At 33.2% G+C, this 23,807-nt stretch overlaps 3 protein-coding genes across 3 annotated transcripts; 2 read left to right on the top strand and 1 right to left on the bottom strand.

Moving 5' to 3' along the window:
• The first annotated feature begins 998 nt into the window (after positions 1–998).
• Positions 999–3,970, top strand: LOC122584732 (vacuolar protein sorting-associated protein 55 homolog). The gene is made up of 5 exons (XM_043756784.1): positions 999–1,108; positions 2,080–2,210; positions 2,323–2,362; positions 2,938–3,022; positions 3,493–3,970. The coding sequence occupies exons 2-5, from the start codon at positions 2,112–2,114 to the stop codon at positions 3,686–3,688; spliced, it is 420 nt and encodes a 139-aa protein (XP_043612719.1). The 5' UTR covers positions 999–1,108; positions 2,080–2,111; the 3' UTR covers positions 3,689–3,970.
• A 724-nt stretch (positions 3,971–4,694) lies between these two features.
• On the bottom strand, positions 4,695–8,463 carry LOC122579185 (tobamovirus multiplication protein 2B). The gene is made up of 5 exons (XM_043751303.1): positions 8,163–8,463; positions 7,998–8,063; positions 7,845–7,909; positions 5,723–5,813; positions 4,695–4,931 (listed from the first exon to the last, which is right to left on the bottom strand). Exons 1-5 carry the CDS (start codon positions 8,334–8,336, stop codon positions 4,911–4,913), a joined length of 417 nt encoding a protein of 138 aa, XP_043607238.1. The 5' UTR covers positions 8,337–8,463; the 3' UTR covers positions 4,695–4,910.
• Positions 8,464–18,777: 10,314 nt separating this feature from the next.
• On the top strand, positions 18,778–23,375 carry LOC122579229 (vesicle transport protein GOT1-like). Its single transcript, XM_043751354.1, has 7 exons — positions 18,778–18,888; positions 19,238–19,317; positions 20,679–20,770; positions 20,887–20,967; positions 21,087–21,184; positions 21,274–21,355; positions 23,033–23,375. Exons 2-7 carry the CDS (start codon positions 19,287–19,289, stop codon positions 23,069–23,071), a joined length of 423 nt encoding a protein of 140 aa, XP_043607289.1. The 5' UTR covers positions 18,778–18,888; positions 19,238–19,286; the 3' UTR covers positions 23,072–23,375.
• Positions 23,376–23,807: the final 432 nt, after the last annotated feature.

The following is a 23,807-nucleotide window of genomic DNA, read 5'->3' as shown; positions in this document are numbered from 1 at the left end:
AAATGAGTTGGAGAGATGTGATTGGTGAGATTTAAGATGATTGGATTTTTTGAATGTAATGACTCTTGAGCCCTAAGGGGGAAGGGTGTAGTCGGCTTGTTTTATCAGCAAAAATCATCGGTAAGCTTTGGCAAATCGGCAACACTATAGCACTTGTATCGGCTACTTTTGGCAAGTTGAATCGGCTACTTTTGACAACTTTCATCGGCATGTTTTGGCCGATGCTAGTGAACGTTGGATGTTGCAAGTGGACGTTGGGAGAAGAGCTTTTGGCAAGTTGGCAAGTGAACATCGGCTAGATATACATCTTATTTTTAATCGGCAAATTGGCAAAGTTTATGCATTTACACCCTTACTTTTGACAAGTTTTTGTTAGTTTTTTGCATTGACACATGTCGGCTTGTAATTGGCTAAAAACTTGTCAGTTTGACACAAGATTGGTACTACACCTTTGCCCCTAACTTTTATCAATAATCATTATCATCTCCATTGTAAAAGAAAAAAAAAATTTTAACACAGGAATGAACCCCGATAACAAAAACACCTTGATTATATGATAAGTTGGCATTTATGAAATTAACTTTATGAAAAAAATAAAAAATTTGTCGAGATATGATAGGTAGAGGACTTGTTATGTACAAGCATAAAAATCAGTTGGTTGTAGCATAAGGGTATGTTTGGCACAAAAGTTTGGAGATGAGACTGTAGTTAAGGGCTTGGGGCTGGAGCTTGACGTTGGGGCTTGGGGCCGGGGTTTTTTTTTTCAACTCTCTTCCTACGAGCATTTATTTTAAAGACCTTTTGGGGCTTTTATGAGTTTTTCGAGAATGAGGCTTTTGATTTCTTATGTGTTACCAAATAGGGCTATAATTTTCAAATGAGCTTATTTTTAAAAGCTAGGGGCTTTAAGCCCATAAAACCCATTGACAAACGGTCGGATCCTAGAAAAAAAATATATATATTTTTTAATTTTTAATTATTGGTTGATATTATTGATGTCGACAGAAAATTAAAAACAAAATAGGAAGAAGAAACCGGAACTTAAAAATTGATTCATCTCTGTTAAACAAGTCGGTGCCTTTTCTTACATTATCCATCTATCTATTTGGTAAGAATTTAATCTCTCATAAAATTTATCAATTCTTTCACTACCATCATCATCATATATTGTTTTTCTTTTCTTATTATTATATATTCGTGTTATTTTCCTTCATAAATACGTGTATGCATAGTTTCTGGGAATTATATTTTTACATAAAGGATATTAGTCTTTTAATATTAAATATTATTAATTGTGATATAATCCTGTTTCAAGTGTGAAGAAAGAGGCCTTTTTCTATTTTAGTTTTAGGATCATGTAAGAAGCTGAATATTGTGGGACTAATTGTCTACTAAATAAATACAATAATTTATTTATCTGAAAAGCCCATGTGTGACTGCTTACGAAGCTACATATTTCTTAACAATGTTTGTCATTAGTTTAAGTGATTGACAAGCTGTTTCATGACTATGATATATCGAGTGTATGTGGGAAACGGTTAGGGTGTCGATCTTGATTACATCCTTGATTCACTATCTGTTTAAGGGAATTTAGCTAGAGTTCATTTTGATTGTTACTTAGGGTTAGAGTAGAATGAAGGATGCTACCAGTAGAAAGACGTTTTATTCTTTGTCCTCGTTAGGACATTTAGATATTGATTTTTCTGAAGGCATATGACGTTCGATCGATCTCTCTGATATGCTTTTCATACTTTTTAATCCCCTATTTTTGTTTCAAATGGTTCATTTGGTCTGTCCAATTCTGAGATGTATAGAAAACGTTAAATTATGATAGTAAAGTAGTCCAGTAATTTTGATGCGACTATTAGACTATATCTTGATCATAATTGATATTGAGGTTTAAGTATAGTTAATAACAGATACTTCCATGTATAATATACTTCCATGATGTCTGCCAATAGTAAATTGTTCGATGTATTACATATGTTTTTTCGTTAAACATTGATTACTCAAAGTACATGACTATGTTAGCATGCAACTGAATAAGTTCCAGTTTTAAGCTTTTATGCTCCTTTGCAGTGAAAACCCTAATGAGTTAAGACTAGTCGGGGATGGCAGACATACCAGGTTATATGATAACCTGTCTGAATACTGGAAAACTTGCTCTTTTGGCAATATTGGTATCCGGAGGTATCGTTTTGCAAATACTAGTAAGTTTCAAGCACTCTCGTTACCTGCATAAATGTTAGAATTATTAACTTTTTATCAGATCACTCAAACAATTGGTGGTGGTTGTTTACCCATTTTCTTTTATGATGGCAGGCATGTGTTTTGTACAATAATTGGTGGCCAATGCTGACTGGTAGGATAAATTTACTGTATTTTCACAAAAATTCCACTTTTGAGTGTTTTAGACTAACTTGGAAGTAATCAAATGTAGAATTATTATTATTTTTCATAGTCATATCAACCTTCGTATATAACTAGCTATACAAGTGTTTAGGGTGCTTAAAATCAATATTTTGTTCTATATATTAGCACATCATATATATATATATATATCATTTTGGCTCATGAAAAGAGAAATGATTAGAAGAAAAATCTTTGCAGATCATATAGTTTTGAGGATGAATGCTACGTTGGGATCAATTTGCATATTAATTGATGGAAACTGCAATTATTAGAACCTTTTTAAGAAAATTTTGAGCACGTCAAATATCCTTATAGAAGAATGAGTATCAAACACTTGATGCATATTGCCTTTAGATGACTTCTAATGTTGATCAAAAATCTTCATGCTTTATATAATTACAGATAGTGTCATGGTTTAGATATTTAATGCATCGTAAAGCATTTGCATAAAAGAAAAAAAGAAGAAAATATGCACCAAGAGGAATGTTTTTTTGGTGTTGCTGACATCATTGTGTCTTGATACAGCATTGATGTATGTGATTCTCCCTATGCCGTTGATATTATTTGCTGGTTCAGATACTTCTGTATACTTCACTGAATCTGAAAGCAGGTATAGTGATCTTTACATACCATCCCTAGTGAACCCTTCAAAGATAATATCTTGTAAAAGGCAATTGCCCCCCTATGGGAAAGGTTTAATGCTGGCTGTATTGATATTGATGACGGGCTAAGTGTCTAACTGGTCATTGGTCAATTTCAGAAAGTTGGCTGAAAATGAACGGGTTAAACTAGTCAAAACCTGCCTGACATATGTCCCATATGTCACAATGATCAAAATCAGTTTATTAAAGTCAGAGTATCTTCTTATTTTAATAAAGTTTCTGTAATCATTTGTAGTACATTAATTATTTGCAAAATACCAAAAAGGACTATAAAGTTCTGGCGGCCAACACAATACAAAATCACAGTTAAATTGTTTAAATATAATAGTCATTTCGATGTAAGCCCATTTGGACATGCTACCCTATCTGTACGGCCCGCCCATATTGCGACCTCTAACATCTAGCGTCTTTATAACAGTTGGGTAGATGCAACAAAGTTCCTGACTGGGGCTTCAGCAGTGGGCAGCATCGCAATTCCTATTATCTTGAAGCATGCCGGTGTCATAACTTGGGGTGCATTAGCAATGGAGCTTTCATCTCTTTTTGTGTTTGGTATAGCCATAGTATCTTTCATTGGAATGAGCAATGATGATGGAGGGTATAGTATGATCTGATCTAATTCATAATCCTTATGATGTTTCAATATCCCGAGGAAAATCTGTTTAATGTGGGGTTTTGATTGATGGTGGAATATAGATTTGCTTTGTGCTTGGTCTTCTTGTATGTGTTGCAACAAAATTGTAAATTTCTTGACCATATTTTTTGTGGTTACAGGTTAATTCTCACAGTTACCTGGAGATTGTTTGTGTCTTATACATATTGTGAAATTTTGTGGCTTTGGAACTTTGTTTTTACATTTTGAAATTTGAATGGAAGCATATATTGCTGCCCCGATATACAAGGTGCAATGTGTGTGTGCGTAGTAAAGTTCAGGTAAAGTGTGGTCATTATGCTTGGCAATTTGTATCAGAAGAGAATACCATTATTGGCCTTTACGTGCATTGTCGAAACTCAGAAGCGGAAAAGATTAAAAATAATGGAAAAATAAATTTACCTGAAAAGATAAAGAGAGGCTCAATTGGATACTTTGTTCATTGGTCACTTAGTAGACCAGTAAATCAAATGTCAAATATCGTTTACTCTGACTGTGTGTTCCGATTGTTGGGTCTTGGTTTTAATAAACACACTATCATACATACTCCACTAACTTTCACATAACAGAGAATACATTGTAGTTTAATAAGTTGACCTTTATTGTTATCCTATAGTTCGGATTTCATGGAACACCTGATCTATGGAAGAAATCCCAGATGCTCACAACAACATTTGTCTTATTTTTATAAATGAAGACCCTGAATAGTAAGAGAACAAACCCCGAGGACATCTTTACTGATGTAACGCATTTGAAAAAAGAAAAACAATTGATACAACTTTTCTACGAAAATAACTAGAAAAAAGGTTTTAAAAAACTAGAACTATAAGGCCTGACCTAGGAATCACACTAGATGGGAGTCATGGGACAAATCTTACCAAGGCTACTTTCGCTTGCTTGAAATGTGCTTGTTTTAAGCAAGAACACATCTTAAGAGTATTGTGACTCTAAAAACATCGTGAACAAGATTTGAGCATTTAAATGCAAAAGCTTATATCCTACGTCGTTAAAAATCAACAACCTGATGAGTTACAGGGTAAATACAATAGCTAACAACGTTTGGAATTTTAATACATACAACAATGTATGATGCGTATAATAGGTGTTAAGTTCATAAAAAATTGTTAACTGAAAATCTTGTTAGCTCATGTATTTTAGCCCCTGATGTGCTTTGTCCAGGTGGCCTACCTCTCTGATTTAGGTTCCTGTACAAGCACAAGTAATTACTAGTTAGACAAGAAAAATGTGTCAGCCTGGATAAATTAAAAGATATATATTAGATACATTCTGTGATAACTTTCATCAACATTTTTCGACCATCATTTCATTAACCAGCCCTTTTTCACCCTGGCGACTTACATGGTGCAAGTTGATGGAGAAACAAGCTGGTTTCTTGGTCTATCAAAAAAGGTGAGGTGTTAATGAGGTAATTTCCACCCATTCACTTATAAATTGGCCGTTTCAGAAAATGTTTTATCTCCAAGGGTCAAACAAAAAAATTAAAATAATAACTGCTAAAAAGGTAGGTCGGTCCAGATTACATTACATCTCTAACAGATCAAACTAAAACTTAAAAACTAATAAGAAACAGATTAAATTGTAAATGGGTCAAACACTCAAATGGGAATTTTTACGCATAAACCTTCCAAATCATTATATTCCAAACATTATGTTATTATTGAAAAAAAACAACGTTTGTAAGCTTAACATCCTGATACCTTATTGAAGGAAGTAAAGTAAATTAAATATGGTCTCAGATTAACCGCGCCTGAACCATAACATAATTACCCATTTTGGCTTGTTACCCAACCCATCTGACCCAACATTTTGGCACCTTTAGTATGCGATTAGCCAAGCAACCAGGATTCCCCAAGATTACAAAAGATCAAGGTTTGAATCACACACCATGTAGTGTTGGTGTGCAGCCAAAAAAAGTCCCCATCGCATAGAAAAAATAATGCAATGAACTATATGGTGCATGAATTAACAATTTTACCTCTCTCAAGAGCTGAGCCTCAGTTAAAGGTTTGAGCTGGTTGTTCTCTATGTTGCTTAGCAGACGTGTTACAGTTTCAAGATGAGGCACGCTGTCAGCGGAACAAACAAGTTAGCCAAGATATGGAACTCCCAGTAGAAAAGCAAATACTATTTTTATTGCTTAAAATGTACAGTAAAATTTTGGTCCCTTTAATACTTGACTGGCATAGATTATCACAACTGATTACAGATACAGCTACTTTTGCTGTATAGAATACCCCTAGAAGGACACCAAGAGTTTATTAAGAACGGAAACTCCTAAACATAAGCTAACATAACACATAGGGCCTAAGGTAACCCGTACCCAACATTTCAGTGAATTACTCGGCACAAGTTGTTTGTTATATATGTGGTAAGGCCTATATTCACATATACTCTCAGTCTCGCCATATGAGAATAGTATTCCTACCCTAATACGAAACAGAGCCTCACTCCTAAAATTGAACACACTTCATAAGATTAGCATGCTTGAAAGTAGCACACTATGTAGACTAGAAGCCAGGCCCTTATGATCTAGCAAACTATAATCTTACTTCATGACCATATCACCTTTTGTTGCCACCACCTCCCGGTATCTCTAAAGGCACAAAATCTACATCGACCCTAAACTCTCGCAGGCAGGTTCTATGGTACAATAATGTCTTGTCAGTTGTCACTCGTATTAACTTCCTATTTTATGTTTTGGAGTTCATTAGTGTTGATGCTATGTAGACTAGAAGCCAAGCCCTTATGAACTTGCAATTTATAATCTTACTTCATGGCCATATCACCTTTTGGTTACCACCACCTCCCGGTATCTCTAAAGACACAAAATCTCCATCGACCCTAAACTCTCGCAGGCAGGTGCTATGGTACAATAATGTCTTGTCGGTTGTCACTCATATAAACTTCTTGGTTAATGTTTTGGAGTTTATTAGAGTCGATGCTAAGAAATTTTTGAAGATTCTGATATTCACTTTGACTTAATAGCCACAAAATCATTAGTTTGGGAATGGTCCACTGTTATGGTTGCCTAAATTTGTCAGTGGTGATCTTAAAATTCTTGACAATGTATAACAATTTGTGAATTTACATACAACTTTTCACATTTCATTTTTGGAAACACACTCTTTTCTAACAGAAGCATATGAGAAATTAAATTCAGAATAACCGTATTCATCACCATATTAAAGAGTTTATAGTAAATAATAAACCCATGAACCGGGATTATGTAATATATAACCTCTCTTATACTCGAGTTGTCAAACTTCAAATTTAGACCATAGATGCAAGATACATGTGAAGAGCTCTCTTCAAAACTTTTACTTTTGCGCAATTGGCAAGTTGCCTATGCAATGGTGTTGTGGTTCCATCTTTAGGCTTCTCTCTCTATTGTTGGAAACTTTTGCACTTCGGTTCGACTGGGAAACTTAACAACCATGCGAAAATGTAATCAAACTCTTTCTATGTCTCCTTTCATTTCATTATAGTGTGTGAAGGTTCTTTGTCGGTTGCACTCACTTGGACCTCATCAAAAGTTGGTCCATCATATACCACCAAGCTAAGACTTATGTGTCATTATGACTAAGGACATGGAAATTGGAGGCTTTAGAATTCAGGTTTCCTGATGGAGATTAATCTTAAACTATTAATAGCATGTAGAGTAAGCATTAATGGCCATAGGACTATCGCATATATCATGCAAATATAAACGAACCTTCATGAAGATGTTACTGTATAATAGAGGAAACATGAACCAGAAAGCAAAATCTTCTTATTCTCGTGTGGACGGGTAACATGTCTTAGCAAAAGCTAAGAGTCTAAGATACACTACCACATGAGTTACATAAACACATTGCCGATTGCAGGTTATCACGGCTCATATCAAGACATTAAAAAGTTGCACCACCATCTAAACTTGCAACATTATTCTAAAACATAAAATTTATCACAGTTTAAAAAGACAAAAAATATTTGTTAAAAAGTAAGTTAAAGAAAAACTTTCTCGGACCCTTTAATACCGAATAAAATGATAACACACATATACTTTTATATATCACAAAACCGAATTATCAGAACAAGATAAGAAAAGAAAAAACAACCTCTGTAATCCATAGTCCATATGTGCATCTAAAGATGAAATCACCGAAGGCATCTGCTCCAAAACCTGCATCAGTCAATATCGAATGATATAAGAATATCGACCGGCCTTTTAAAAAAATACGAATAGCATACACTTAAAAATCAATATTCACCTGTTGAGTATTCCTAATTGTAGATGTTTTAGCCAAAAGGTTTTTCGGAAGCTTTACAAGCTTGTCCTGAAAATTATCAACAGTACAAATATTATATATAAATTAGCAAAATCCAGAAAGTTAGACATAGAAACACTAGTAATAAATAATAACTCAATACAATACCTGAGAAGGGGAGGACTGAAGCATGATATGAAGGAGGTTCGAGGCGGAAAGAACAGCCTGTGTTATCTGATCTGTCACCATTGTTTTTGCTGAATTCTCTATACGTGAACCGGTTCGACCTTTTCCGGTCATTGGTAAGACGGAGGTCGCCGGTGAAGGAGACGAATTCGACATGGATGAATGATGATGATGATAATGTTATTATTTCGGGGAAAATTAGAAATGATATAATCGGAACTGAAATTCGTCTATTTTCTAAACGTTTCTTATTTTCCTTCTTTGTGGCCGGAGGACCTATGGAAAAGCAGGCTCTCTACCTTGAGGTAAGTCTTCCTTATACCCCACGCAAGGATCGGGTCCTGTTGTTGTTAATATTTCCGAAATCTCTGAAATACAAAGAACATTACTTCAAAAAAATCTCTTTCAATTCTGTGAACAAACAAAATGCGAGGTCAAGCCGTCAAGGACTCAAGGTTATGGTTTTAGAATTTAGATTCAGTAAATTACATGACCAGTCCTGTAACTTTTCATGTATTCCATGTTCAGTCCACATTATAGAAATTTGCACTTATTAGACCACTATTTCATCGAAGGCAAATGATTGATCCTCCTAAAACTTTAACCTAATAATCCTCCTAATACCATACCATCTTGACACGTGTAATTCACTCATTATCTTTCATACATCGCCCCCTTGATTTTTTCATGTGGCTTCATCATATGATTAGGAGGATAATTAGGTTGATCTATTAGGAGGATTTATCATTACTCTTCATCGAATGCAATGGTCCCATCTCTATTGACCAAATATGAGAAACCATATTAGACTACCTGGAGCAAGGCTTCCCCTCCTTAGAGCATCTCGCGACACATGGCAGCCTAGTTATCAAGATACATTCCTTAAAAAAATGTTGGAGTAAGGCGTATAGAAGGAAAGGAAAATATTCCTTTTAATGGACCCACCACTAGCTAGAAAGATACATCAATGTTTGGCAGTTTACTTTGAAAATTGCATATGAGGTCCCACCATTTGTTATCTCACACCCACTTTCTCCCTTCCATTTTCTCACGCCCCTAGCTCTTTCTCTCTCCAAGACGCCCATTGGGGCAATGTACAGGGCTTTCTGGGGCTTCTTGGGGCGTTTTCAAGCAAAAACAGTGAAAAGGAGCGCCTTGCTCCTTTCATCCTTAGGGGATAGGCAGTACCAGCCACAAGGGTTCAAAATAAAGTTATCATGTTTGCAACCGAATAGTGGTTGCCATTCTGATTTAAAGACGTAAAATTATCAACTTTTATAATGTAATACATTCAAAACAAACATGGCTTAGTAATCAAGTTTTGTTTAGTTTAACAACAAACCTTTCAAAAACCTTGTATGGTATGACTGGACCTTTTCAACCAAGATAATAATATTGTTGATTATGTTGTGTCAGGAATTCTAATATGAAACAGTTCATATCTCCTAACCAAATAACCACCCAACTCATGATAATAAAAAAATAAAATAATGGAGGGAACCCTAGCCCTGGTACCACAATATAGATCAGTTGAGTTTAAAGATCGTGTCATTTAAATTTTGGTTAATAAATAGTATGACAAGATCGAAATGCTTTAAAAAGTTTAATGAAGGATCATTTTTTGTAGTTTTTAGTGTGCCCTATGCGGGAGTTGGTACTTCCGGTACTAAGTGGTACTCGTTTTCTCGTATTCTATTTTATTTTTTCTCTCATTTTTTTTTTCTAAAAAAATTTTCTTAGTAAAATAAAAAAGGAAAGTAGCATAAGTAACAAAGTCGGGTTCAATTTAATCTATGGTGGTTTTGGACGAGTTTTTCCTTTCAGATATACTAAGATAGGAGTTTTTAATTTTTTTTTTCAATAAAAAAAAAGTAGCATTAGTAACAAATTTGGGCTTAATTTAATTTATGATAATTTTAGGTGAATTTTTGGTTTTCCATCAAAAAATTTTAATTAATGATCCATTTTAGAAGGGCTCTTTAACACATATCATTTTAAGACAATGTTTTTCATGAATAAGTTTACAACTTTAAGAAAGGGTTTTACTAAACGAAACCGTAAATGATTTCGTGAAGATACATTAAATAGTTGTACACTTCTATTGCTACTGTTATTTCAATTTCATTTCTTTGAATTTCAAATAGAGATATGAAGCATAGCTACTATTGGAATGAATGGATCGTGGATCCTATTGCTAAAGAATGAGTTGGAGTCTGGTTCTTTGGTGGTGTAGTTGGTTGAGTCGTATGCTTTTGTTTCTTTTTTTACTATGTACACTTTTTGTTTTCTAGAGTAATAGGTTTGGTGTTTCCTAGAATTTTGTAATTGTAAGCGTACTCTTTGGCGACTAGCATTTTGTTAGTTGCCATTGTTAATAAATAATGCCGTTCTAAAAAAGAAAAAATAATTGTACAGTTACTATAAAATTTAAAGAGTGGACTTTTAATATTAAAACGTACAATTTTTTTATGCGTTGTTAAGGAAAACCTTGGAAGCGTTATTTAGCATTTTTTTTAGGGAAAAAAAATAATAAATAAAAATAAATGGGATAAAAAAGTTGTACAAGATGATATGGCGGTAGGTCGGATCCTATTAGATTACACCTACACGTAGGAAAACGCAAGCAGAATAATCAAGAATCCCATCCATCCATATATTAAAAAAATGAAAAAATAATGAATAAAAGTACTCGCTATATAATGACAGCTCCCCGTTCCCCATAACAGAAAATTCTCAACTAAGATTTTTCATACACACACAAAATAAGAAGACACCCCCAAAAAAACACTCACCGGAAATCGCGGATTGTATTTTTAAGCACACCTTCAATATTCACAAGGTACCCTTTTTTTATGTGTGTGAATTTTATAGATTTGTGTTTTCTTCAGTATGTTATATATGTTTTATTAAGTTATGAATCAATGGCGGTTGGTGTTCACTTTTTTCGTTTTCTATATTTTGTTGGTTTCGCGTATCTGTGAAGCCTATATGCATTTAGTTGTTTTTTTTTTTGTGTGTCTATAGTTATAGAATCTGCATTACATATAAAAAAAATATGTACAACACTTTAGTGAGCTAAGACCAGGCCATCTCCTTTATCAATGTAGATCTGGAATAGGATAGTTTCAAGGGTGCGATTAGTTACATAATATGCTTTTTCTCCACGAAACAATTGAAAACTTTTTGAGGTTTTTATATTTTTTTGGTTTAGGTAACAGAATGGAAATTATAATTTGAAGGATTTAGTTACAAAATCTAAAATTGCATTCTATTTTAGTTTTGTTTATAGTTTTTCTTAAAATTTTGCAGCATCATTTTTCTATAACTGAATGCACCCTAATTATGAGCTGTGAATTTGTCCGTATATATTCCCTTAGTTTTACAATTATAGTTGCTCAAGGTATATGTATCCTTGTAGAGACGAGCCTTCTTTGAGCAGTTAGTGAAAGTTACTCGTTTTTCACTTATGGTCATGGGTTCGAATCTTGCAAACATACTTTGCAAATGCAGGGAAAATGTTGCAAAAAAGGCTCCACGAGCTTCGTTGCACTTGGGGTTTACGGTTGAACTTATATACTTGTAATCTCTATGGGTTCAAATTGGCTCTTGAATTAGAAACGGCAAATCATGAACCATCAGGTAAGGTTACTTCTTAGTTCTTAGAGACCAAAAGGTCATATGCATTAGAATTACGGGAACTTCTTCTTTATGAAGTGTAATGGAATATCAATTCAACGATTTAGTATCGGTGGATTTTACCAAAGGGACTTTTGGGTGGCGGTACACCGTTCCCAACAACCATGAGGTTGTGAGTTCTAGTCATGTTGGAAACAAATTTGTGAATAATTGTGTGTCGTGTGAATATTTGTGTTATTGATATAGCGTTGGGATATATATATATCAATTAATATGCAAATGTTTTCAAACTACTTACAGGAAGATTGTTCGACATTATATGGATTATAGACCACGTAACGAGGCTTCTTTGGAGCGTACCAGGGAATCACTCATTGCCATTTCATATTGTGAACCAGAAAAGGGTTCTGATTCAACTAAGCCTGAAAAACTCAGCAAAGACAAAGCTGTTGATGAATTGAGATCTAAACTGATATCGATTGCTAACATGGATTCCGGTTGTAAGGCTGCAAATGCAGTTTGAAGCTATGAACGGCGTATCGTTATTGAATATATAATTAGTTTTGTAGTATCATATACTTATGGTTTAATGGTCTAACTTGTTTGATCATGCTTGTAACATTGTGGAATGTTCCCAAAATGTACAATATTAGAACTTATACAAAAATCATCCATGGAAATTTGTTATATTTTAGCTGCTTGGCCCGTGTAACTTGCAACTTTTTTACAGTTTGTGGCTTTGTGCCCCCTTTTTGGTTTTGTTCAACATAATTTGTTATTTTATTGGTTGAAACCATTTACCAACAGAAAAGTGAAAGATTCTTGAAAGTGAGATTTTTGCATCTATGGGTGGCCGGTGGCCCAGATGACCCACCTTGGTTGATAAGACATACATAAAAATTTAAAACTCACAAAATACCACTTGGTAGTCGGTACTATATGACATTTATCTACTTGTTGGTTAAATGGGTGGTCCAAAATCCAATTGACCACCGTCATGCTTTTTATATTCAAAATTTCTAAAGTTCTACTTGGTACTACAAAATACAAAAAAGATGACTGGAAATGAGACGTTTATCTGTTTCTAGATACGAAGATGTTCAAATTCCAAATGACCACCTTGATTGATTTGATACTATTTGCAAAATAATGACCACCTTGATTGATTTGATACTATTTGCAAAAGTGGTCAAGTTAGTCTCATTTGATGCGGTGAACAAGTCGACCCAAAAGATAGAAGTAGTATAGTTTATGTAAGCTAGAGGTGTCATGTGCTTTTAACTTTTTAAGCGAGTCAAATTGTCATGTGCTCTAGCTCTTCATCGCATTTTCTGTCTAAGATGTAAATGTATAGCCATGTAGAGTTATGGCTACTTGGCTATTTGTTGTATCTTAAAAGGAAACTAGCTGGGGATTCAGGACCCATTAATCATTTTGAGATGGATGTCGGAAAGGGGTTTAGTGAGTCAAGCTCATTAAGATTTTCAAATGCCGTTTGAATAACTCACGTAATATTACATGTTTAAAAAAGTTTGAGGAATTTGTTTTGAAGTGTAAACAAAGGATCAATGGTATCTTTGATTTGTATTATCAAAATACTCAAAAACAGTAACTCGATCCTTTATGCGATTGAGTTATATGGATTTTACTTTGGAATAATACGAAGTTTTAAACTTTGACTTTTACATAAATCGAAGGAGCCACTTGGTTCATGAAATATAATGAAATTGAAATTAAAAATTTCTACCTTCAAAATTGTTCTAAGTTAAGTAATGAAAAAGTTAAAAATGTGATGAATTCTTTTAATCCCTAATATTTTGTACTACTTCAATATTCCTTTGAAATCCTTCATTTAATAATAAAAAAATTCCATTAACTAAATAATTCTTTGCATTTAGATTTATTAAATTAAAATGATTTTATAAAATAATTTTGAAAATAAAACTTTTCAATCTTAATTTTATTGCATTCCACGAACCAAACGGTTCTTAAGATTTTTTTTGCCGTGAGTAATTTGTATCTTTTCTCATGTATTTTGTTCTCTGCAATTTGTATCTTTTCTCATGTATTTTGTTCTCGCATGCATAAGGTACTCAAAATGATGATCAAAATTATTGAACTTTTCAATCATATTATGTTGACAATGGAGTATTTATGTCAGTCGTATAAATCACCTTATCACTAAAGGGTTCTAGTAAATGTTACATATAACTAAATGTTACAATGAAGAAAAAAAAACCAAAATATGTTGTTAACATACACAACCAATGATTAAGAAAAATATGTTGTTAACAAACGAGTGGTTGTGACACTAAATTCTGGAAAGACTCTTGGTGTGGTGAGGAGCCTTTAAGTGTTATATTCCCGAGACTTATGGCGCTGGATGTTAATAGCAACTGTTTAATTAGTGATCGCTTTGATAGCTCGAGAGGATGGAGTTGGAAATGGCGCAGACCTCTCATCACTATACGAGAGAACGATCAGGTCCAACATCTTGTCAACTTACTCCCCACTCGGCTGGACAATGGCAACGACAAGTGGATTTGGGATCTAAATGGTAAGTCTTCGTTTTCTGTTGCTCAAGTTCGAAACTATTTTGACAGTCATAACTCTAATAACTCTAATGTTATAAAAACAAAATGGATTAAGCTGGTCCCTAAAAAAGTTTACCTTTTTGTTTGGAGAATGAGAAGAGAAGGTATCCCCTCTAGTATCAATCTTTTTTCCAGAGGTGTTGATGTAGATTCTTTTCGTTGCACTTTGTGTCAAAATGGGGTGGAAAATACTGATCATCTGTTCAATCGTTGCAATTGTGCAAACGACACAGGGACCCTTTGTTGCGCATAGACGGGCTTCAAAATCCCGAGTGTGAAACCCGAAGAAGTGTTAGAGTGGAGTGATAAACTCAAAGTGAATATAACGAATGGAAAAAGGCTACAAGCCATTCTTTACACTTGGTGGGTGGACTTTGTGGAAAGTGAGGATGTCACATCCTCTAAAAATAGGGGCTAGCACATGGGTGTGACTTCAATAATATCACAACACAAAATATAATGAACGACTACTAAACATTGTCGTTTTAAAAATTTATGAAAGGAACATTTGTTTTCCAAATTGAAATACAGTACTTGAACGAGTAAATTGTTGTAAAAGCATTAGACATTTATTTAAAATGACATAATTAAAGATAAAGAATTTAGCAAATTGACGAGTCATTCCTAAGGTCAAGGTAGTAAGGCAAGGCCCGTCAGATTGCCTACGTCATCAAGTAATCTAAAGCAGAGCATCTAGTTACCTGAGAATACATGCTAAAATTTGTCAACATAAAGTTGGTGAGCTTCACAGGTTTAATAGTAAAAAGCTATCCGTGAACCACAAGATTTAAGTAGCCATTATCCTACGACAATGCTATAGAAATAATGTATACAATTTGTACTAAGCTCATGAAACGAAACTCAACAAGTTAATATAGTTTGCCTCAACAAGTACCTTGCTCAGAATACTTAATAGTTTACAAGTATGCATGCATCCGTTCGACCACCACGGGTCAAGTTGGCGCTACCAACCCGGACGGGGGTGTCAACCCAAATAGTACTATCCAACATACCCACGTTTAAATCCATAACTAACGTTTCACGATTAGGAGGGCTTATAGATGAGCAATATAACTTAGACAAATAATGTATACTAGTTTTAAGTACTTGCGTTCACACGTAAAATCATAGAGCATGTATCTCACCCCAAAAATATATAAAGCAAAGTGGGGTTATGAAGACTCCCCTTAATAGTGGATGCGTGAAAGTAACGATGCAAATAATCTCCAAGTGATTATGATATTAACCTAGTGCAACAAAAGTATATATAGCTTTCTTAATATTGTGCGTAAGTGATAATACTAAAACAATTAACTAAGTAAATAATAAATAAATTTTCTAAGTTTTTCACCACCCAAATATCATATAAATAAATAAATATTTTTGCTAGTAAATGTCTCTTATATTTAATAAAAAATTTCTAGAAATATTATTAGAATAAATATATATATATATATATTTTTTTCAAAATAAAAATAAATAAAAATAAAAATATATTTATGTAAGTAATGTAAAGTAAATAAATAAATGCACAAATAAGTTTATTTTTAGATTTATGACTCTTTGTTGGGTTTTGTAAATCTATAATATTAATAATTGTAAAAATAAGAATATTAATAATAATAACAACACTTTGATTAGAAATAACATTTTTTTTTTAAGGTGATGAAGAATTAGACTTGTACAACTTTATAAAATAAGATTTTTAGGAGTTAATCATTTATACACACACATACATATTCATAACTAAGTATTCTAATGCATGTGGAACCGAACGAATGGTTTGTTGCCGGATATATCTCCAATGCATTAGTGTTTTGTTATGATACATATATATACAAACATTAATACTCCAAAAATCAGATTTCAAAAGCCGTAAAAGAATAATAATTCTGTTAATAAGAATATTTACGTACAGGTATAACTAGATAACAAATACCTCAAAAGTTTAGATTTCCAAAAGAAAAGTGATTTAATGAACTGGTGGTTCATATATCACCAACGAATTTAATATACGAAGTTATTAGATCATTGTTTCCCAAAAAGGAGGATATGATTAAATCTTTCTGTCAGCATGTACATAGAATTGTACAAAACCCATTGAGATACCCAACCAAAAATATACTGCGTTTATAAAAAAAAGACTCATTATGTCATTTGTTTCAATCCTCTTTGCATATTTATGTACAAATATGACATAAATGTAACCGTAATAAAATAATGTCACTTTAAAAAGTTTTCATTTACTTCAATGTAGTAGGATATGAAGAGTACAACATGGAGCAAGATCGTGACCTTATTATTATTTTTCAACAACTCTTGATTTTAAAAAAAAATACTAACTAGAACTATCAAGAGGAATCTTTATATGACATTCCATTTCCATCCTTATGCTTATGTCATGAGTGAATAAAATGTTTATTTGTATATGTATATATATACACATATCTAGTAGACAAAATCTGATTTTCTTTTATACACATTGTTTTACCCATTTGACTTGAAGGAGTCAGTTTAGAAAGGAAGAAATTTTCATTTAGCATTCCTTTATATCCCACATTTTTATGATCATATAAACAAATTAATGGACAACTATATATACGCATACATACAAGTAAGAAAATAAGTAATATGACTATTGTACAATTCATTGACATCATCAATCATGTACTCATAATAAAACCTCTACTAGAAATATATATATATATATATATTTTTTTTTTATAATTATTTTTGGGTGGTGATAACCCATAATATATTTAAAATGAAAATTTTTGCAAGAGGGAAGACAATATATAAACATAGTGTGTTCATCCTTACCAAGATTTGAGTGTTTAAAACCAAAGGTTAAACACCCAATTAACTAAACAACAACAAAGAAGACGACCAAGATATGCTTGAAGAAAATGGTGTTTTTGGTTGGTGGGTCTTGAATATAATCGAAAATGATAAGATTAAAGTAATGGGTTTTGAGTTTAAAGGATAGAGATGATGTTGTAGATGACTTTGATGTGGTTGGATGATTTTCTAGGTGACTGGTGACGGTGGTCCGGCGGCGGCAGTGGGGTGGCCGGCCGGAAGTCGAATGGATGGAGGAGAGAGAGACTTTTTGTTTGTTAGTTGAGTGTTTTGTTTGTATGTGTGTGATAGTGAAGTGTGGGGGACCATAAGCTTTATAGGATATTTAGTTTTGGGTTTTCATTTTGATGGAGTCCGTAAGTTTTAAAGTTTTCTTTTCATTTTTTTTTTTTTTTTGATGTAATCACTAGCTAGTTGTACTCCTTTATTTTATTAGTATAGCTTGTACTTATATTTATTTATGTCTAAGTTATTATAATATATTCATGGATGAGTTTAGAATTTAACATAACTATCATAACTAATTAACTACCATTTATTTTATTTAAGTGCTTATTATTATTTTCTATGTATGTGGAGTATGTAACTTATGTATGTGCAAGTTTAGTTATATAAATTATTTCTGAATACGTAATCAGCTCTAATATCATGTAAGTCAAGGATATTTATATTTATATCTAATATATGCACATATTGTCACGTAACTCATATCGTAGTGAAATGTCACGTGTAATAGTATTCTAAGTTTGACCGACCTGAAATTTGCGGGGTGTCAAAGAGGAATAACAAGGTACATAACAAGGTACAAGACACACCAGCTCAAGTTTTCAACGATATTGTCTCCATAGCTTACTTGTGGGTTCACAATCGTGACAAGAAGGATAATACGGATTGGAAGGATTGACTTGTGTCTCCATTTAGTACTGCATAATGGTTGTTTTGTTTGGTTATTGCTGTTTTGGTTGGTTCATTGAATTGTCCAGATTTTTTGATAATGGTATGGTTGTAACTTAGACCTTTAGCACCTTGCTAGAATGGTCATTATTAATAAAATTACTATTTTGTTGTTAAAAAAAAAAGATTTTCTCTAGTCAAAAAAAAATATAGATACGCATCATTGGTTTTTCTCATAGGCTTTGGGTCTGATTTTTAGAAGTGACAAGTTTGTGGGTTTTTTTTTTTCTGAATCACTTATAACAATGGTTTCACTATTATACGGTGGTCACTGATATCAAATACCGACTAAACTGTTAAAAAAATAATGTAGATAATCATTATTTTTGTTCTCTTTAAGATTCAACCACTGATATGTTATAAATCTAACACCAAATTTTCAAAATTATCCAAAAACCTCATGTTAGCCACATTTAACTATTTTCCTTTCCTACGAGCTATAATGTAATTAACTCAAACTTAACGCTTAATCCAACGACTTACGCCATATTTTAAGCTCAAAAGTACAGGGACCTATATAGCTTAAATATCAAAAACAAAAACCTGATAGCAAAAATTTCATTTCTTCCCCAATTTTCACACACACACACACGCAAACACAGTAACTAATTAGCCATACACATACCTCTCCCCTTTGCTCTAGCTCTTCTCCATCTCTTTAACAGGTTCATCCTCTATCTCTCTACTCTCTATACATATACATACGCATATATCCATATATACGAATTGCGTATTGATCCCATTGAATTGTATGTATATGTTTCGGTTATTTTAATTTCTAATTGTTCATCAAATCATTAACTGCTCCAGGTTAATATTGTTTGTAAATCATTATATTGATATAATATACTTTAGGTTTATTCCGGATCTTAATTCTGCTGGAATTTGGCTGTATAAACATTAACTTATTAATTTTGGTGTTATTTTAGTGTAATTAAACTATTAAAGTCATATTTATATATATTAAGTAAATTTTTTGTTAATTAATTATGATGTTATGTGTTTGTGATTCAGTTTTCGAGGATCATTTTTTTTTCTGAAATTTGGAGATTACTTTTGTATCATGGCCGGTCTCGAGATGAATGAGTGGAAAAGTAAGTTTTCAGCTACTTCTCTTTTTAGTTATTTAGTTTTTGTATTGTATTTTCTCTCTCTGTATGATTATAGAATAGGATCATGTTTTAAAATTTGATATGAAATCTAGTTAGGAATTGTTGTGAGATGTTGTTTGGTAGTGTATAATATTACGCTTGATGCGTTTTGATAACGAAGGTGATAGAAATGGGATGAACTTAAGTGTTTAGATGTCATCATTTTGTGACGAGGATGATGGATACTTCTAATGTTTGATGATATAGTTGATAGAAATGATTAGAACAAATAGTGTTTATGTTTTGAAAGGAGATTCGTTGTTTGTGGCTTGGTATTGTTGTTGATGGAGCTATAAGTTATTTGTCTAAATGATTTGAAGTAGTGAAGATTCGTGTGTAAGATTTTGAGTATATTATGGTCGGGAGCCGGTGTTGGCTCCTTGATATTGGATACTGCATTACTAGAGATGCTCAGTTTTATTGTTTGGCCTAAATTCTGGTGAAGTCATCTGATGGTTTATCTGCATCCTGAGGCTAGAGTTCTCTTTACTAACAGTGTGTTTTAGGATGTAGTCTCATTTCAACAACAGGTGTTATTTTATAGGGCTGTTGAGTTCATTCTTTCACTTTTTCGCACCGTTGATAAGATCAGCTTTTGCTCTCTTTATCCATCCATTTATCCAGTGCCAGAGGCATATTATCAAACTCAAATTTTTGGGGCGTTTCGTTTGATATCTCTTATCAAATGTAAAAATAAGCTAAAAGCGGATAGACACTTAACTAAGCTATTCAGTACATCCCTGATATGATGGAACTGACTGGTCTTGACTCCATTTTTGTATGATTATTAAAATTGGTGATGTTACCCATTATTTTGCTTTGCCTTACTCAAAGCAATTCGAGGGAGATAATGATTGCTGGCCAAAGTAACCCACATAAGTAAATTTTTTTAGTGATAGTGTAGTATTCTACAATTTTATTTTGGTGATATTTGTTACAGAAGTGGTACGGTGAGACAAGTATTTTGAATGTAAAAAAACATTTTAATACCTTTGGAAACTTCGATCCAAAACTCCTTGAACAAGTGAACATCATTATTTAAACTGGCGAATATTAATTATCTATTTTTTAGCTCAATTGTACATTGAATACTTCCATCCATATTTTCTTTGTTTACAAGATGCCCAACGATTTCCATCACTTGGGTGATTGCTAAGCAATGTGTATAGTTAGCACAGTCTCGTGTCTTAAGTTTCCGGAGTTTTAGGGCACTTCACCTATTACCTTCACGGGAACAATGGAACATGATTTTGACATTAATTACTTTTATAGTTTATTAAATTATTTGTTCCATAATGCAACAGAGATTGGACTGGGGTTAACTGGATTTGGTGTCTTCTTCTCATTTTTGGGAATCATTTTCTTCTTCGACAAGGGACTACTTGCCATTGGAAATGTCAGTGTCTTTCAGTTCTTTTCATATAGTATTGTATACTCTAAATGATCTTTTATGTATCAAGACTGAGTTGACAGCTTCTAACATAAAAGTCATTTTGTGGGGTAATGAACCAGATCCTATTCATCTCAGGAGTGATAATCACTATTGGAATCAAGTCCTCCATGCAGTTCTTTATGAAACCTACCAACTTAAAGGTTTATAGTGCTTTCTTACTCTTTGTCTTTTCTATTATAGTACAGGCTTTTGTACTTGTGCACTCATCCTTTCACACTTCTGATTCTTATAACTTTTGTTTGTTTGCTTGCTTATACAGGGCACCATTTCTTTTGGTGTTGGCTTCTTCTTTGTTATAATTGGGTGGCCTGTTATAGGAATGGCGTTGGAAACTTATGGTTTCATTATACTGTTCAGGTCTGTTTGATATGATGTTCATGAGACAAATATTTTATCTGTTTATGGGACTAGCTATCTGTTACTTATGATGTACTTTATGTATGCAGTGGCTTTTGGCCAACATTAGCAGTTTTTGTGCAGAAGATACCTGTCATTGGTTGGGTATTTCAACAGCCTTATATTAGATCGGTATGTTTGTTCATAGCCTTGTAACTTTCTATCTTATCAACAATGTAAAGCTTATTTAGCATGATCTCAAGATTCTCCTTTTTTATCCCTAACTTGTTCTTGATCAACGAAAATCCAATGGAGTTGTATTTAAAAATCCGAAACAACTAGGCTGGTTGAACGAGTTGGCCCTTCACCTGGTGGAAAAACAGACCTGGGTCAGTTAAACAACCAACATGTAATTACTTATAACCATCAACTAAAGGTTCAACCATTCAACCCAACTAATGGTTGGAGTGGTCTATGGTTTTTCTAATCAACCATAAAGTGTACAACTTTTACATAATTTTCTTCTATTCCGGTTGATAAAATATTTTTTTTTTCACATTTCATTTTGTTGATGGTCAAGCATTTAGTTGTTTTATTTAATTGTTTACCCCTGACTCTTTGTGTTAGTTTGTTACTGCTGAAATGATTCTATGTATCTGATCTTTTTCAGTGTTTTGTTCTTTGTTTATTTATTTATTTTTGTCTCGGTGAACAGTTCAGTTTCTAAAACTTACTTTAAAGATTCAAATATTAATATACTCATATTGTTTTTTTTTTTCCTAAACATTATTTAGAGAGCAGCGAAGGAGTATTATATGTGGTTTAGGTCTATACAGTAGGTCGGTGAGATTTCTATAGTTCTTGAGTTAGGATTCCTACACGTGGGAAGGGTGTTGACTCTCGAGTGAATTTTTAAGTACTGTATAGTGAACCACATACCACTTTCCTTTCTTATATTATGTTTATAAGTTGATTAAACATGCTGCTCTTTTGGTGCTTCTCAAATTGGCATTGGTATTCGTATTATAATGATATAACTGCATAAATGAGCTAATTATTTTTCATGAGAACCTTGATAATCTTTGGTACTTAATATGTCCAAGACAATCGAGGTTCACCTCAAAGTGTAGAAGATGGTTAACCCAAATAAATTAGGAAATGTGTTAGGTTTGATTGAAGAATTGGCAACCAAGTCAAACAATTAGGGCTGGTGCAATATTGACCCAGTTATTTTGGGTTTTGTTTTAGCTCTAACGTGTGAAAATAAGTAAGAAATTAAGAGTAAAAAAGGAACAAGCGGAATGGGTCACATAGGAAGTGTTGCTCAAAGTGTTATTTTAGATTCTTATGAAAATAATATATACATGACACACTTATCATATTATTAGAAACTAAAAGATGTTTAGTGTCTCTGGTCAACCCGGCCCAAACAAAAACTTACCCATTTTGACCAGTTAACAAATATGACGGACCTGGCCTTTTGTTGCCTCTAGAAAGTTTAGATCAGATTATTGCTTCTTGTAGCTTACTATGTTTTTGACCCTTGTTTTCTCCCTCTGAAGTGCTCACACTGTCTTCCAACTGCTCGGTTAAATGTAATGTAAAATGACTCACACGCATGCAAGGTTGTCTTTTCTGTTTGTAAAAACAACACACATAGTTTCTGTTACATCTTCACCCCAAGCCGTAAAAAATAGTACCCAAATGTGTCCAAAGTTATGAATACAAATATTATTCAAGTAACCAAGTTTTTCTGATCTATTTGTAAACATACAGCTCATGTTTCTTACTTTGCAGCTATGAATGCACTTTATTGAATAACCTGTTATCTTTTTGGATATTATGTAATATATTTGTCCTCTCTGATAGTTCTTTGACCGCTACCGAGGAAAAAGGGTGCCTGTATAAGTTGAGTCATTTCTTGGCCAATGAAATCTCCGGGAATGATACATGTAAGCATTGTCTCTACGAAGTGTTTCAAGTTCAGACACATGTTTGTAGGGTAATTATACCTTTACTGCTAAAGTTCGGTGCTGAAATAGAAAATGCTTTTGTGGTTTCACAGAACATTGTTGCCACTTTGGCTGTGTATAATATCTGACCAAATCTGATTCAGTTAATTGTTAGATTGTTTTAGCTAGTTTCAGTTTTTTCTATTTTTGTATAAACTGGGAGTACTGTATAATTTTGTCTATGGTTCATATTGTGAAGATGCGTCATCACTTGGCTTCTGGAGTCAAATTGTCATTGGCATGGACTTCCAGGTTTAGAGTTTAGACAGTCAAAAACTTTTTGTCTGTGATCCATAATTACTGATTCCCCTAAATAAACGTAGTGCATTGTGCATTGCCCATAAAGTTGGTGGAACATATACAGAGCTTTCCATTCATTACTTTGCATCTTGTTTCTAAGGCACTAATATGAACCGAGCCTGGTATTGTTCAGTCGTTCACATAGTATTCTTCCATTTGCTTCTCAACATTTGTTCTAAAGAGATGCATAACTCTTTTGGCCCATACTACTACTAACTAGTACTAGAAGCAAATTAAATACACTTCACTCATTGCTAGTTTATTTGATTTTTTTTTAATGTGAAAAGAGTTAGTTGATTGAGTCTTGCATAAAAAGTTTATTATAAGACTCG

This window comes from Erigeron canadensis, chromosome 1 (assembly GCF_010389155.1).
Source record: "Erigeron canadensis isolate Cc75 chromosome 1, C_canadensis_v1, whole genome shotgun sequence".
In the NCBI taxonomy this organism is placed as follows: domain Eukaryota; kingdom Viridiplantae; phylum Streptophyta; class Magnoliopsida; order Asterales; family Asteraceae; genus Erigeron; species Erigeron canadensis.
The sequence above is the reverse complement of the archived record's forward strand: the minus strand, read 5'-3'. Positions and strand labels throughout refer to the sequence as shown.